This window comes from Notolabrus celidotus, unplaced genomic scaffold (assembly GCF_009762535.1).
Source record: "Notolabrus celidotus isolate fNotCel1 unplaced genomic scaffold, fNotCel1.pri scaffold_115_arrow_ctg1, whole genome shotgun sequence".
Classification (NCBI taxonomy): Eukaryota; Metazoa; Chordata; class Actinopteri; order Labriformes; family Labridae; genus Notolabrus; species Notolabrus celidotus.
In genome coordinates this window covers 16,117-33,246 of record NW_023260008.1, presented here as the reverse complement: position 1 = coordinate 33,246, position 17,130 = coordinate 16,117, and the positions used below count along the sequence as shown (strand labels likewise).

The following is a 17,130-nucleotide window of genomic DNA, read 5'->3' as shown; positions in this document are numbered from 1 at the left end:
TCAGCCTCCTAGCTCAAAGGATTTCTGAAATTTCCTTGAAAATATCTCAAAAAGGCGACTTTTAACCACCTTTTGGTGGATTTTCACACCTGGGAAGGTAGCACCTGTCTGAAAATCACACCACACACTCAACCTATGGTCCTTGTGAATACTGTATGAGCTTAGTCCTCTATCTTAAAGCTTGTGGGATTTATTAAACAAAAGGTGTCATCAGGCCTAATCGCCTTTTTCACAAAGTCACCTTTTCGTACGCCACGCGGCCCTGGTTGTCACCAGTGACCCCAAAATCACCACAAACCTTGTAGATGCACTCATGATTAACATACAGTCAGCTCAGACTCCTAGTTCAAAGCATTTCTGAAATGTTGATGAAAAACACAGAAAAAGGTGAGTTTTTACCATTTTTTCAGTGACCTTTGACACTTAGGAAGGTAGCACCTGTCTGAAAAACTATGGAGAGAATATTGTGTCTTTAATATGCAATCAAAAATAATGGATTTGAGAACAAAAAACAATTTTGCAAACAAAATTATGATTTGAAAAATATGAAATAATGCTATGAATAAAGGAAATATATTTGTGATTAAAAATGTATCTTTATAAATCCACTCTTTTTTTTGTTACAAACAAAATTATTATTCTCACGAACCACAGATTCGTTTGCGTTTCCAGTTTTTGCGTTTGTGTTTCCAGTTTTTGCGTTTGCGTTTCCAGTTTTTGCGTTTGCGTTTCCAGTTTTTGCATTTGCGTTTCTACATAACTGTCATGGGCGGGACCTCCCCTGAGAGATGCAAGAAGCCTCCTGATTGGTCAGTCTCACTCAGAGAGACGGTGTGACAACTTCCGCCCCAACAAGTTGTTGCCGCGAAGGGAGACATATCAACATGGAGAAACAGGTACGTTTTGCGTAACATACCTGTCTATTTTCTGTCTTATTGGTGCTATTAAGGTTACACTTGTCGTTCGTTCTTCCAGTGTTTTTTTCCCCTAACCGTTTTAGACGGCGGTATCAGACATTAACACCTAACACGCTGTGTGCTCGTCATAAGTGACTGACTTTATTACCGCCCGGCTTTAGTGACAGTTATCCTAATTTCATAGTTATCGGCCTGTTTATAAATAAATAAACAAACTTTTTCATTAGATATACTATCAGAACAAATCAGGAGACGTGTGTGTGGATTGTTGAGGGGTCATTCCTCCTTTAAGTTAAGTAAAAAGAAACTAAAAGCATAAAAGGGGCCATATTTTCACTGATCTTCAACCCTTAGGGTTTGATCATGTTTTATTTATCACTGTCGCTGGTACCAGAAAGCAGCATCAGGAAGCAGTTTACTGAGGTAACTGTTATTATGACTGTTTTCACTCATGGAGAATCATTTCCCTTGTCTTCACAGGAGGATGGAGAACCATCCTGATGGACCTCAGGGTCAGGTAGGCATTTGTTTCCTCAATTTCATGTACATTTTCTCACAGTATTGTCATGGTGGGGGTTTAAAAAAAAGAAGACCCTCTCTGCATTGTTGCCAAGTAGTATGACAAGCATGCCAGGAATAGATTGTTGATAATACATGTACTCTGCATTATCATATAACAATGCTATGTATCTATACATCTTTTACAGTGTGATCGGCGTGCAGTTACTGAAGCTGCGCAGAATTTCATGTCATTGCTTAGCAGAGTAATGCCCAAAGGACAGGGTCAGAGCACCAGTAGGGAGAGGCCAACAGTGGAGTCTGAGATGACCAGGTGTAAAATTTAAGTGATAAAGGAGCCAGTTTAGTTCTGTAATATTGTCATTCACATGATCATTTTAGATACTTGAAAGGGATTCTTTTTAATTTTTAAAAGTGTAAACATAGTTTTTGTTCAAAAACATCCTTCAGATCCTTCCCTGGGTATTTCAAACCAAGAAACAAAGGTCCCCCCATCAGAGGCTACAAACAGGCAAGAACTGTGAAGAAGTGGATTCCACTTGACACTACTTTTTTTTGCTCTCCTCCAAAACGGAGACAACTCCATCCCCCTCTGAGGAGCTGGAGCTCATTCAAGCAGGGCTTGGAAAGCGTACAGTGTCTATTCCATCTGATGTAACTCACGCAGAGGTGGGATATTTAATGAACTGAAGCATACAAGTGTGGTTCAAGTAGCATGTTAAAATTGTTAATTGCATGACAGTAGATTAATGCTGTTTAGTGGAAGTTCTTTTTTTCTTCTTCATTAGTTATCCAGTTTACTTGAGGCAGCATATCCAAAGATGACAGTTCTTGAGGACAGATGGCTTCTCTTCAAAGCAGCAGGTGCACTTTAAGTTAAAGAAATTACAAATCAAGAAATTTACAGAACTTTAGGGTTATCCACTACTTTTATATTGTTTTACTTGCTTTAAAGGTGGAAATGGAAGAAGGAAGATGTCTGCAGTTGCATTAGAGGCAGAGGGTTACACCGGTTCTATCATCAGAAGAGCCTCAAGTGGAGGAAAACTTTTGTTATACGTGGTGCCCCTCCAAGATGAGCTAGATTTATCACCTCTCCCTTTTTCAGCTTGGATCTCAAATGCCGAACTTAAAAGTTATCTGTTGTGGTGAGCTTTATCCCAAACCTTGGCATGTCTGTTCTGCTTCTCTGCTCAGGAGTCAGAAGTGGTGTTCTTGAATGAGGCAACATCTTTGAGCCCAGCCCCAGGGCCTAATTCAGATGTGCTACAGTCCTCTGAGAAACATTGCTCTCAGCAGGTACAGTAACTTAGTCAGTTAACATTGAGAGGGGTTTGCAGGGTGACATCCAAATGTATCAAGTTTGCAACCAAAGTTAAGTAATACATTTGAATAGTTTCAAGTGTCTTATTTAGTAACTTCAGGTGCATCCTTTCAAAATATGTGCTTTAAAATCTATTGGAGCTCATATTCAATAGAATATACTTCATTGTATGTAAGCACAAACATGTAAATGAGTTAGGTCTTAGTAAGTGGGAAAGGAAAATGAGAGGTAAATGTTATTAATATTGAAACAACTGTTTATTTTGACAGTTGGCTCCTCCTAACCAACCTACTCCTTTTTGATAGCCTGAAGTATTTTACCACATTGAAGACTGACATACTATCTTCTGAATTTGAATGTGTCTGCACATAGGAAAGTGAGGTCAAATGTCCAATTTGCATACAAACATTTCCGGTGTCAGACATTGAGCTACATGCAAGCATCTGCAGTGAAAGGTAATTTCTGTGTCAGATTGTATCTTTTTATCTTAGGGTTGCTTGACAAGGGTTACATAGACAGTTCCAAGATTAATGTGTGTTGCCAATGGTCTTAATACAGATTCAAAGCACCAAATGTATTATTTTAAAATCATCTTCTGTTTCTACATTAGCATGGAGCAGAATCTTTGCCAGCTCAACACCGCTGAAACATGCTCCAGTCTGGATCAAATATCATGGTAACTATTCAAAGGTAATTAGTAATTGGGAAGCTACAGTAGATTGTGAACACATTTTTTTTCAATCAACAGTGAAGAAGATGTTCTTCAGTGGGTAATGGCACAGGTTGACAGAAGCAAGAACTTTGAAATCTGCGTGTCCAGAGACAGTATGGTTGACAGAGGTCTTAAACTCTGGAAGCGTAGAAAGAATGGCAGTCCACTGAACCCTTTGAAAGTTTCCTTCCTGGGGGAACCGGGAGTTGACACTGGCGCACTAAGAAAAGAGTTCCTGTCCAGTGAGTAGTATATTATACACAGTATATATATATATATATACATACACAGTAGACCTGTGTTGTGTATTGCAGAATAGCCTAAATACATTTTTTGAATTTGTTGCTGTCATAGTACAGTAACAATATTCTCTGATAGAATAGGTCAACCTCCTGCATGCTTCTTCAGGAGGCAGTATCAGAGTGGCAAGATACTTGTCTGTGGTCCATTGTTTAATCATTTTTTCTTTGACTGTAGCAATGGTTGCTGGAATCGAGAGACCACTTTTTGAAGGAGAGAGTGAAAAGGGAAAAGTGCCAAAATACTCTCTCAACGATTTGGATGATGAACTTTTGAAGTATGTTGCTCTAAACTTCCAGTCACCAATAGTTTTTATCTGATAAGCACAATTACACGACTATTAAAGAGTATTGTTATTAACATAGTGGCTTTTGCTTTGCTTCAAATGTTTATTGTGTTTTGCAAATGTTTTATGTACATTTACTGCATGAGAGTCGTATGCCTCCACAAGGCATACAATGCAGATGGTGAAAGTACCGTTGTAGGTCAAGAAGGGCCACAGTGGTTGTTGTGAACACTATATTATGGTGATGGTAAATTGTTGACAGACTGGGCTCTTATACTTTCAGGTCACAGTAATCATGAAATTTGGCCATTGACCTGCAGAATCAGTTCATTCTCAGTAAGAGTGCATATTCAAAATTGAAAGAAACAATGCCTTCAGCCCTGGCTAGTGCAGGCACAAAGGCATAAAACAGTAGGAAATATAGCTAATTAACAGTTATCCATATGTAAAAGTGTTAAACTTCAGCTGAGCAAATTTAAGATGATGGTGGTAATATACTGAAGGAAAAAAGTGAAGGCCCACTAATTGAAACACAGACTTTTTCATTGATATGTTGACAATTGTGATTTCATTTGCATTTTCCTAAACTTCAATTTTTGATGTTTTAAGTTTCTCTGCTGCTTTTAAGACAAGAACTGACTGTCTCACCACTGAACCTGTATGGAAACACATTGTTCTGTTTCCAAAACATTATGAGAAAAACTGACCCTAAAGTCAGTGAAACTGCTAATCATTTTTGGCTTCAAAACAACAAGTAATGCTCAAAATGAAAGACTTCATGGCTCAGTGGATGTCAAATTTGACATTTTTTACTTTGATAGATTACATTTGACATCCTTAAATGGTAATTATCCTTAAAGGTAATGTGGGCCTTAGCTTTCTTTGAACAGTTTACATAAAATATGGTAAGCACCTGCTTCCTCTGACTGTCGGTAATTTTGTTCTTGCAATTGCTGATTCCTTTGCATTTCACTCAGAGTTGCAGGTGAAATATTTGCAGTGAGCATTGCCCAAGGAGGACCAGCACCAAGATTTCTGCAGGAGTGGTGTTACCACTATCTTGTCACTGGAAACCTTAACACTGAGGGAAGTCATGACAAGGACTTGTCACCATTCATCAAAACAGTAAGTTATGGAGATTATTTCAAGCCCTTGTCATGAATCTTTGATGTTTATTGAACAAATTAAGCTAAAATCTCAAACAGTTACTTTTTTTGTGCAAAGTGAATGACAGATTTGCACTTCATGTAAATGTACTGTACATGACACGTATTTATTAAAGATGTATGAATGCATATCTGTGTACAGGTTTAAGATCACACATGATATAATACACAGTTGAAAGCTTAATCTTTTTGTTATGTTTATCATTTCTTTAGCTTGAAGATGCATCTGACCTGTTCCCCTATGTTGAAGAAATCCTGGATTGTGGCTACACTGGTCCAATCAGCATTGACCATAAGGAACGGATAATAAGGTTTGTATTGCATTTTGATTTCCTGTTAAGGAATAGTACTGTATTATTAATAAAATATGTACAGATGATTAGTATTTGAAATCATGCAGTAATGTTTATTAATTGAAGATATACGATGCATGATCCCCACAACAGCATAGTAACAGTAAAATTGTACTAGTACATCCCCTATATCATTACTTATGACACACTATAATTAAGTAATTATGTTTGCATCTGCAGAAACAATCCCTCTCCTTGTATTTTTCATTGCATTTTGCTGTATTTGTTATGTTTTTAAGTGTCAACAATTTGGAAAATATCAAGATGATTGGTGAATCCATTGGTAGTTATTAGATGACATGATAGTGACACTCAATGATCTCAGGCCCATGCAGTCTGTATGTTGAAGTATCATTGAATAAGGTGCTAAGTCCCAAAAAATGTCCACTGATGTGTGTGTTTTGAATAGTTACTGATCCTGATGATCAAGTGGCATCCTGCAAGGCAGTAACTGACAGCAAGATAGGAGTGTGTGTGTGAATGGGTGAAGACTTCTGTGAAATACTTGAGTGGTCAAGACAACAAAAAAGCACAAAGTTAAAGCAGTCCATTTACCATCAATTTTGGATGCAAATTTTTACATTTACAGTACTGTGCAAGTTTTTCCCCCTACTTTTGTAAAGTAAGAATGCTTAAAAAAAACACACATTTATGTTTTATATTTTAATCAGTTTACAAAAGAAAAATCTGCATTTGGTACATATGTTTTCTGTATGACTGCCTTTTGCCTTCCAAACAGCATCATTTTTTACAATGAAACTTCTCAAACCTGCCTAAAACTTACAGTGCTGTTTATTGTAATCTTTAGTTTTTGTCATTAAATTTGAAATATTTTATACGTTTCCTTTTTAAGGGCTGTTGGTCTGCATATGACAACAAAACGTACACCAATGCTGCAACAGATCCGTGAAGGCCTTAAGGTGTACAATCTGATCGATGTCATGCAGAGAAAGCCGAATGAATGCCATGATCTTTTTGTGACAGGATGCGATGACAAGGTATGTTGAATTTATTGAAATTATAGCCATTTGATTTTCCAGTCATCACTTTATTAAGTACATCTGTACAATCTAATGTAATCATATATATATATATATATATATATATATATATATATATATATATATATATGGCAAGCCGTTCAGGAAATAATATATTGAATGAAAGTCTGAATATATTGAATGAAACTTGATATATATGGAATGAAACTCGATATATATGGAATGAAGTCTGAATATATTGAATGAAAGCTTAAATAAGTACTCTGAACACCACTTATAATCGTATTGTTTTATTGTCATCAAAGAGACTCATCTTTTATTAATGTCTCTCTGAAAATAACCTTTTGCATTTCTTTTTAGTGTTTCTGAGGGGACACATTTTCCTCTACCTCTGTAACCTGTGGTAATTTGGTCGTACTTTTTCATTACACTCACTCACTGTCAGATGATGCACACAGGTATGAGCTCCACCTGTTAACATTGAACAGGATGCTACATTATCACAAGTCATAACAAAAGTTAGCTAGCGAACTAGAGGACTGAACCACCTGAATAAAGAAGGGGCAATATCTTTAGCCTTTGTAGAAGTGTGTACAACCTGTGATATTTAATATTTTCGTATTTTCACTTGTTTACTACCCTGCTAAATGCTTCTGCAGCCCACTGCTTCGTGTTCCTCTCGTCTCTCTGTGCAGACGGTCCGATCATCACTTTTGGATGAAACCTACTTAATAGAGAGGAGGGGTGGGTTCCTTTTTCCTATACGGATTAACTTAGCAGCACATGCATTACCCAAGGGGTTGATAACCCCTTCATTAATTAAAATTGCAGTGAAAACATCTCGTGCCTCCCTCATGGTTGCATTACTAAAAGCTACGTCTAACCGGAAAACACAATCACACCCCTATGATCACACCCCAGAAAGACAAGATGGCGCAGGCCATACATGACGTCATTTTTCATTCCATATATTCCGAGTTTCATTCCATATATATCGAGTTTCATTCCATATATATCAAGTTTCATTCAATATATTCAGACTTCATTCCATATATATCGAGTTTCATTCCATATATATCAAGTTTCATTCAATATATTCAGACTTTCAATCCATATATTCAGACTTCATTCCATATATATTAATTTCCTGAACGGCTTGCCATATATATATACATATATATATATATATATATATATATATATATATACATATACATACATATGGCATACATTTCCTGAACGGCTTGCCATATATATATATATATATATATATATATATATATATATATATATATACATATACATACATATGGCAAGCCGTTCAGGAAATTAATATATATGGAATGAAGTCTGAATATATGGATTGAAAGTCTGAATATATTGAATGAAACTCGATATATATGGAATGAAGTCTGAATATATGGAATGAAACTCAATATATATGGAATGAAGTCTGAATATATTGAATGAAACTCGATATATATGGAATGAAACTCGGAATATATTGAATGAAAAATAACGTCATCGTTTCACTAGCGCCATCTTGTGTTTCTGATATGACAGTTTTTCCCGCTCAGTCGTTACTTTACTGCAAGCATGAGTGAGGCAGCACGGAATCTTGTCGCTGCAATTCTCAGTAATGAAGACGTTATCAGCACCCTGGCAAATGCATGCGCTGGCCAGAATAATGCAATCAACCGTGGCCCATACCAATCTACTGAACAAGAAGTTCATTCCCTGTTTAATTGTGGACCGAGTGCCGTCAGCGCCACAGGTCAGGTAGTTGCAGGTTACCAACCAAATGTGCCCGCCGCATCACAAGAGAGTCCCCAAACAGCCCCTGTCTACAATCTTCGTCCATTTACTCGAAACTGCTCAAGACAGAAGAGGTAAGACTAGGACTGAATACATTTGGAAAGCTGTAATTGAAGTTATGAATTGTTGTGAACTAGTCATAGCAAAACACGGAGGTATGAGATAAGCATGTTGGATGGTTTAGGCAATTGTGGGGACAAGATATGCAAATAAACCACAATAATCCAATGAAATTACTGAAATGTTGTTAATTAAGCATTTCAGTGTCATAAGCGCCATCTAGTTCATTTTCTTGGGAGCAAAGCTGTCACGAATTACGGCTGAACCCAATAAGCAGACTATAAACAGGTATTGTCTCCCAAAGTTTTATTTCAGAAGTGCAGGGTGAAGGGATAGCTAGTGGGGGTCCTGGGTTGCTGAGGGAGGGATCCAGACGGTGGTGAACAGGCAGGTGAGTGAGTAAGGTGGCAGAGCTGGGTGCAGATGGGTCCTGGAGACAGGAAAACAGGAGTCAGGTGGGTTAAAGGTGAACAGACAAAACTGGCTAAAAGCTATGCAAAAAGTTATCTTAAGAGCTGGACTAGGCTACTAGAAAGACAAACTGTGTAGGCACAACAATCTGACAGGGACTAGATGTCAGTGCAGGGTTCTTGTAGGCAGTGGTGGTTGGATGATGGCTGGCAGGAGTGTTGATTGCAGATCCAGTGCAGAGGGATATACTACGAAGCGAGTTCAACATACCCAGATATCTTCTCCTGATCTGTCTTCACTGAACCTAACCAAGGAGATCGTGCTAAACTGTCACACGAATCCGGCTTCGTAGTATACCCCTCAGATGAGCAGAGAGTGAAGGATAAAGAGCAGGAAGGGGAGGCAGAAACAAAAACACACAGGCACTCAGAGGTTACAGAGGAACTGTGACAAAAGCACATCAATCAGCATCCGAGTATGTTATTCTCTTCAATACAAATATTTTTTTCATTCACACCCTGTTAACACTGTATAGACTAAATTTAATTATATTTAGACCAACAAAAATTAGAAATTTGCATTTGTCAACTTTCCCCTTTGTTTATCATGCTGCTTTATCGTATAGTTGCCTATTTGTAAATCAAAAAAAATGTGAATATACATAAATGCTTAATTCAGCCCAATATTGTTATGTTTTACTCATAGACTGTATAAAATATGGACGTAGTATCCGTGACGTCACCCATCTGTTCCTGAGAGCTGTTCTGAAGCAAATCGACGGCAGCAGCCATATTGGTAATGCGGAACTCAACTAGGCAGAGTGTGACGTAGTGTGAGTCTCTTAGCCAATGGCTGTGTGTTCCCGACCGGGAGTCACGTCAGTTATGTCCTTATTTGGGCAAAACTCATAATCTTAATATCTTCTTAACCATCACGTTAGAAAAAAATTCACCCCCCGTACAGTGTGTGCCATTAGAGAGATTAGCGTTGTAGGGCCAAGCCGTTTTTTGAACCAGGCTGTAAACATGTTTATTAATGCTGCAAAGATCGTCTTTTTCCCATTCATATCTATGTGGTTTCCGGTGTTTCTGCAGCCAGCCTCAAGAGGATTTTCGATGTATTGCAGTTTATATCACTTCCGCATGGGCTTCATCGTTTGAGACCGGAGGTTGCCGCTTGGTTTTACTGTAATTTTTTTTAGGTTTCAGTCACAGTTCAGGAGTACGCGTCCTGTGTCTCAACATTTCACCAAAGAGGTGATTCTTCTGCCAGACCATACAGCAACACATGTGCCAAGGCGTGCAAGCAAAGCTTGGCTTTTTGAAAGAGGGCATGTGAAGTCAGCATTGGAATTTGCCTGTGACTGGGACTCAAACAGAATCATGCAGGCAATACGAACAGCCTTTCAGCCAATTGTGGAGGGATGCAGGTAAGCTTTTGATCTTTTTTGTAATAGTGGTTTAATTTTATTTGTCTTAATAATAATAAAAAAGACTGCACTACATAATAAAATGGTTCACTTTGTGTGTTATGACTTATCTATATTTTCTTTTTTCTCTTGCTGATCATTTCTAAATATTTTACTTGAATATTGCTCAGACTTTGCTAATACGATTTTATTGTGAATATCTTGTCACATATATTCTTTAAAGGTAGATCCACCTACCTGACAGATTTTATATTTCCATGTACTGCAGTGTAGTCTTTTAGCGTTAACTTTAGACTGTGCTTTTCCATAGGCTTCAAATCCTGCTCCCATGCCACAATAAACTTGTTGAGCCATCTCTCAGCACAACACAATCGTTGAGTGGAAACCTAGTGAAAAAACTGTTTCACCAGAAGTGCATATATGTAAGACCTGACAAAGTCCTTTTGAAAGAGGATGGAGATGATGTCGAATCTGTAAGTATGACAAATTTAAACAGATGTATGACACTGATAATGGCAATACTTGATTTTAAAGTGGATATCTCAAACGCTGCTTTGTGTAGAATTCTCTGACATAATACAAACATACACTGTTTTTAATATTGATGCAGTGCAATGAATTCACAAAGAATTTTGTATGCATCTGCTTCAATTCACAGGAATTTTCTGGTGGTGAAAGTAGCCTCACCAAAAGTTCTGATATCACAGACATTCAAGAAAGAGATAAATGTGGTAAATATATTTATTTACATCTACAATGAAACTCATAATTATTTGAGTCTTGTGTTTTTGTGTACACAATAGTACACTTAGTTGAGACTCTTAAAATCCCAATTATCATTTGCTTTCATATTTTACTTACAGGAAAAAATCTATTTATAAAATATTTTCACATAAAAAATTCACTGTGCAAGTTCAAAATGTCTGATGTTCACTCATATAATTTCAGTCTTTTTTAAAAATGTAACATCAATCTATTGTGTTTCCTTTTTCTAACAGGAATTGGAGGTACTTCAGAAGAAGTTGCCTCAACCATTTCCACTGTTGAGCCCCAGTCCCTCTACCATACTATGTCTTCCTTTTCTGATGGTGATGAGGTTATCTGGTGTGTTGGTCCCTCTGACACGCAAGATGTATCTACTGACAACACCTCTATTCTTGCCCATGGTCCCACCCATCCTAGTGCATCCGGCTCATCTGATACATCCTACAGGTTTGTCCTCAATGCGTTTATGAATCTTTTCATGGTTCAGGCTAAGTAACAGTGGACCTTCTTTACAGAACAGTTTTGTATTATACTAGTCTAACTAGATGCTGGATGATAATATCCTTAACATTAAATTTACTAACTATACAAAAATTGAAATTATTAGTCCATCAAGGAAGTTCTTTCTGTATGGTAAGACAAAAATGCTGATATTTTATATTTGTACATTAACTCTGATCATACAATTTTTCTGTCATTTTTCTTATAGTACATACCTTGGTCTGTTTGAGGAAGAATACCTCTCTGATGATCCTGATATTCAGGAAGCAATTTCAAGGTCTTTGGAATGTAATACGAGTGACAGGTTAGTAAAAGATACATAAAGTGAAGCACTACTGTGAAGCCACACACATCTACATGCCTTTGTCTTTCCACACCTTGTACTACACACACCTTCCCAATCATTTCCCAACTCGCCCTAGATTTGATCATGTGCTGCCCTGTGATACTGCCATCCTATTCAAAGTCTTTCCCAGCTCAACATCTACCTGTAGGGGCTAGTGACTCATCACTAGACTGTGTAAAAGTGGTGACACTAGGTTTTTGGACTGAAAAGTGAAACTGATACAACATTTCAAGTTACCTGCATTCAAGTGCTAGTATGGGGATATTTCTTTGGGTGTCATATCATTTGCTTGCAAATCTGGTTGCATAAAGCCTTCTTTACATACTATGCTGATTAGTTTTAGGCCTCAAGGTTAGTGAATCATTTGAATTCATATACCCCATTTTGTGAGTTATGGTCTAGTTATGATTCAGGGAAGGGGAAGAGTATGCCATAGGGTGTTTGACAGATTGCCATTGTATGACTGTTTGTTTGTTTTTGTTTCAGTGATTTGAAGATGACTTTAGAGGGAGTAATGGAGCAGATTACTTCTCAAGTCAATAATGGCAGCACTGTACGCTTCAATATCATAAGAAGAAATGTGTGGGATGGAACAACCAGAGCTATGGGTAGATCCAATTTTTCACCAGAGAAGAAGGTGGATGTCAAGTTTACCGATGACTATGGAGCATCTGAGGGTGCTGTGGACAATGGAGGACCTACACGGGAGTTTTTCCGGCTCTGCCTAAATGAAATCAAGGACAAAATTGGCATCTTTGAGGGTCCCCCTAATGCCAAAGTTCTAACATGCAACTCCAAAGGTACTCATAGTTAAATAATTTCATATTGCTGTTGCTATTGCTTCTTTCTTTTACTAGTGTTTTTATTTAAAATAAATTTGAGCATTTAATACAAGACAAAAAGCAGAGTTCAACATTTGGGTGGATTTTGTAACATGACAGAGTGGTTTGACATGATGTATAATTTTGTTTGTTAACAGCAATGAAAGACAATGGATATGTCTATGCTGGCCAGATCATGGCAATGTCAATTGCACATGGGGGACAGAGTCCATGTTTCCTGTCTGAACTCCTGTACGAGTGTCTTCAAAAGGGTCCAGACGATGTAAAGGTCATATCTGATCATATTGCTGATGAAGAAATAAGGTCCCAGGTCCAGATGGTGAGTGTATTAAAGTTTTCATATTTGAAGCATGTGCTTTCCTTTAAATGCATTCTTTAATATTTAAAGTTAACAGTCATGTATCTTATCTTAATCTGAATAAAAGTCAAATATTTACAGTCAATTAGCTGGGATAGCTCCCTGTACTTCTGTGACCCTGAACTGAAGTGTTAAAGAAAGTGGATGAAAGGGCTATACACTTACAATATTTTTAAAATATTTTTAGATTTTACAAGCTGAGACTGACTCACAACTTCAAGATGCAGTTACACAGGCAGCCAGCCTGATTAGCGTGGCAGGTCACAGTGTCCGCATAACCCTGCAAAACAAAGAAGAGACTGCTTTGGACTTGGCTCACTGGTATGTCCTCCAGCGAACCCGAGCTCCATTTGAAAGGTATGTTTATGTCTTAGTACATACTGTAAGTATAACTTAGCAGAAAAATAAAGGCTAGTTTCATGTTTATTAAAGGGATATAAACAGTCAAATATCAAAGCAGATACAAGGAAATAGCTTTGTTTAATATCATACAAATTATAGCTTGTGATAATGTTTAAATATGGATGTAGACCGTTTTTAGAGAGCACCGCTGAAAGTGAAATTATGTTTTTTTTGTCTAGAATTGTGTGAGACTTCTCTAAATTAAAAAAAAATCTAGTTTTCACTACAGGTTCCAGATCACATTACTAATACTACACAATACTTTTCTTTTGTTTTCTTTCCATTAGGTTCAGAGATGGGTTAACATCTCTAGGTATCCTAAAAGCACTCCAGAGATACCCACTGCAGATGAAATGTCTGTTTGTCAGTACTGGGAAGGCTTTAACAGCGACTGATATGGAGAACCTCTTCCAGATCATTCACTCTGAAAGAGGAAGTAACGCATTCCAAGAAGAGTGCCGGACGCTTGCCTTCTGGCAAGATTATCTTCAGGATGCTGAATGTAAGCTTTTCTTTAGATCACTGTTTGAACATAGGTTATTGTTCTCTGAAAAGTTTTGAGCTGCATCATACAGGTACAAATACAAAACAATTAGAGTGCTTTAACTAGATTGTTCTACTATGTAATATCTTCTAACCCCCAACATATAATACAATTAATTTAATTACACCTGAATCTGTTGGTTTGGTTCAGCTGTAAGTAGGATTTCCCAAAAACTGCTGGCCAGATTTTAGCAGAACTTTTAGGACTGGAAAGTACCCATTAAATTTGAGTGTGATCAAACTCATTTAAGTTTACATGAGGAAATTAGTTGGATTCGATTTTTTTTCAGCATATTTGTGTTTCTCATGGCATAATGTGCTGGTCTTAATCATGGTGATTCAGGCAACTGATTTCTACGAGTGTGTAGATCTTGTGATGGATCCAAATCAAAATCAGGATCTAGCACACTTCAACCTGTGTTATGCGTAGTAGTTTTTTAGCTGCTGCACGGTAATGAATAGGGTTATAAATCAGATAAAACATACAATTTAACAACAAGCAGATGGACATCTACTACCATATCTTGATTTTTATGGCTACTGAAAGAAAATAATAACACTAAATATTTTTAATGCTGATCAGTACTTCACACTATTCACCTCATTAGTAGCTTTGCTAATAACATTAAGAATCTTCTTCAAATTACAGTTTCATTTAAATAAAAGAAAAACAGTATAGATTTCAGGAAATTTAGCAAGGCAGCTAGGAACTGGTAACCTATTCTACATCACTTTGGTATTACTCCGATGGTGTAATTAATGACTATTTTAAAATACCAATATATGTTGTTATAATTTTATTTTGTTTCTGCCTTTTTACATCTTGCAGTTGAGAAGGGTGTCTGTCTGGAGGATATTCTTGTTTTCTTCACTGGATGTGACAGCATTCCAGCCCTGGGTTTCTCTCCAAAGCCAAACCTTGAGTTCATTAACTATTCCAGATTTCCAGTGGCCAATACATGCGAAAACATTCTTCGCATACCAACTCAAGCAGTATACACTGCTTTCAAACATGACATGGATTTCGCCATACGCAATTCACCAGGATTTGGAAGAGCATGAGAGGTACTATGAAGGATTGTTGCGCATACTACGATGATGCTTTTTTTTCAGGCCTGTTCATGTTGTTATTCCCTGACACAAAAATGCTGTATTGTCTGTAATAAAGACTCTAGGAAGTATCTGTAAGTAGGTCTGTAGATGTTTTATATGGATTTTTTTTATGTTAAAGAAGCCAAAGAGCACGTTTGCTATCTGAGCCCATGTCTCAAACATTTTGCTATATATAGGCATCAAGTCTTAGCTGCTTTTTGGAGAAGTCCGTAAGTCTGCCTTGTAAGTCTGTAAGGAAGTACAGTATATGTAAGATGGAGAAGGCTACTATAAAATTATGGTGTCAAAAGTAAGGATATCAGACATGATCAGACATTTTTAGATCAGGACAATGATCTAAAAAAAATGAACGAGTTATGTTCAGCAACCCAAAACTGTTTATTGGTAGAACGTAAGTTGAAGGGATTTCTTCATTGGCCTCACTTTTCAAAACCAAAAGCTTCATCCATCTTTTATGTGCATTCTCTTTGAGACCATTAAACTGCTCATAGTTTGTCACATTTTGAGGTTTTAAGATGTTTCTGATTCAAAGCCACTTTAAGGAATGTTCAGTTTGCTCTGACATTGTTCTATATGTGTATAAGTAGTGTGTTCTAAATTATAAACCTTTTGTCTAAAGTGGTCAGATGTATTGCTCACTGTGAAACAAGGCTTTGAACATGCCGGTCTTGTTTGACACCTACCCCTTCACAGTGGTTACACTAATACATTACCACATTGAGACAGTATTGTGGCTGAGTTTGAGTTCCTTTTGATGGTCACAAAGATGTGTTGCATTTCACACTAGCTTTTTTTTTTTTATTGAACGTTGTGTAAAATGTATTACAAATTAGAAATGGGAGGGCACTTCTCTTTATATTATGGAATGGCTTTCTATGTTAAAAAATGCTTGATTTAGTTATCATAGGCGTACACAAATTGAGCATTACATAAAAATAGATGGCTTTGTTGCAGTGCTTTTGGATAAAACTAAACTCATTTACATTACGTTTAGAATGGTATATGAACAATTGTGCTATGTTAAAGTCAACTGTTTCAACCCTTTTCTCTAAATGAAAACAAGTGTTAGAGAGACAAGGGTCTTTTCTCTCTTAACTGCATCATTTGGATTGCACCAACAGATTCATTGCAGTAAATGACTGATGCCCAACCCTATTGCTATGATTTTTTTTCAGAAATGCCGTCATATGTGTTCGAATGTTTATGTACAACATTCGAGATATGGCCATCCAGCTAAATCCTAAGTCCCGCATGTGGGTCAGCTGAACAGCTGATATGTTGTACCTTAAAGAAAAAGACATTAAAAACATATGCATTAATTTATATGGTGTAATAAAATTCCAAACCTTGTATAATCTTGATACGACCAAGGACTAAATGGAGATTATGTATTTTTGGTCTGCATTAGACTCATTTCTCTACAATTGTTATTCTTTTTTATCACTTACCTTGGCCTTCCTCTCTGAGATGCAGAATGTATCCCACCATCTTGGGCTGTAGCTTCTACTTGTAATGATATTTCAGCTAACATCACCCCAAGAGACTCAAAAATTCCCTCAAGAAGAATGCACAAAGTTTGCTCAGCAACATTTTGTTGAACATCACCAGCCATGAGCAACAAGAATGTTCCAATAATTGACCTGTGGTCCTCAAGGTGACGCAGTCTGCATTCCAAGCTGTTCAGATCATTTGGAGTATGACCAGCTGTTGCAAAAAAGTGTTCAAGTTCAACAAAATATTGCTGAATTTCAGGTGATGACATTTTGAAAATCGACAGCAAATTCAGCAGGGTGTCTCTTTGATGAGTGACACACCGGTACCACTATACGTGATGTTTTCTGAATACTTATTTGCACTCTCATTCAATATATTCAGACTTCAATCCATATATTCAGACTTCATTCCATATATTCAGACTTCATTCCATATATTCAGACTTCAATCCATATATATCGAGTTTCATTCAA

The 17,130-nt window shown here is 37.1% G+C and overlaps 1 protein-coding gene across 3 annotated transcripts; it reads left to right on the top strand.

Annotated features, from left to right (window-relative positions):
* Window positions 1-849: 849 nt before the first annotated feature.
* LOC117808530 (G2/M phase-specific E3 ubiquitin-protein ligase-like) lies at window positions 850-16,348 on the top strand. Of its 3 annotated transcripts, XM_034678260.1 has the most exons (23): window positions 850-896; window positions 1,398-1,434; window positions 1,625-1,749; window positions 1,887-2,105; window positions 2,225-2,300; window positions 2,392-2,735; window positions 3,030-3,215; window positions 3,371-3,436; window positions 3,509-3,714; window positions 3,950-4,049; window positions 5,036-5,183; window positions 5,438-5,535; window positions 6,431-6,575; window positions 10,066-10,293; window positions 10,604-10,766; window positions 10,952-11,024; window positions 11,292-11,505; window positions 11,768-11,863; window positions 12,392-12,705; window positions 12,885-13,066; window positions 13,293-13,462; window positions 13,795-14,009; window positions 14,880-16,348. In XM_034678260.1, exons 13-23 carry the CDS (start codon window positions 6,568-6,570, stop codon window positions 15,110-15,112), a joined length of 1,896 nt encoding a protein of 631 aa, XP_034534151.1. In that variant the 5' UTR covers window positions 850-896; window positions 1,398-1,434; window positions 1,625-1,749; window positions 1,887-2,105; window positions 2,225-2,300; window positions 2,392-2,735; window positions 3,030-3,215; window positions 3,371-3,436; window positions 3,509-3,714; window positions 3,950-4,049; window positions 5,036-5,183; window positions 5,438-5,535; window positions 6,431-6,567; the 3' UTR covers window positions 15,113-16,348. The 3 variants fall into 3 exon arrangements, with proteins under 3 accessions (XP_034534151.1, XP_034534150.1, XP_034534152.1); XM_034678259.1 differs by lacking the exons at window positions 850-896; window positions 1,398-1,434; window positions 1,625-1,749; ... (8 more) ...; window positions 5,438-5,535; window positions 6,431-6,575 and adding an exon at window positions 8,146-8,467; XM_034678261.1 differs by lacking the exons at window positions 850-896; window positions 1,398-1,434; window positions 1,625-1,749; ... (8 more) ...; window positions 5,438-5,535; window positions 6,431-6,575 and adding an exon at window positions 9,287-9,339.
* Window positions 16,349-17,130: the final 782 nt, after the last annotated feature.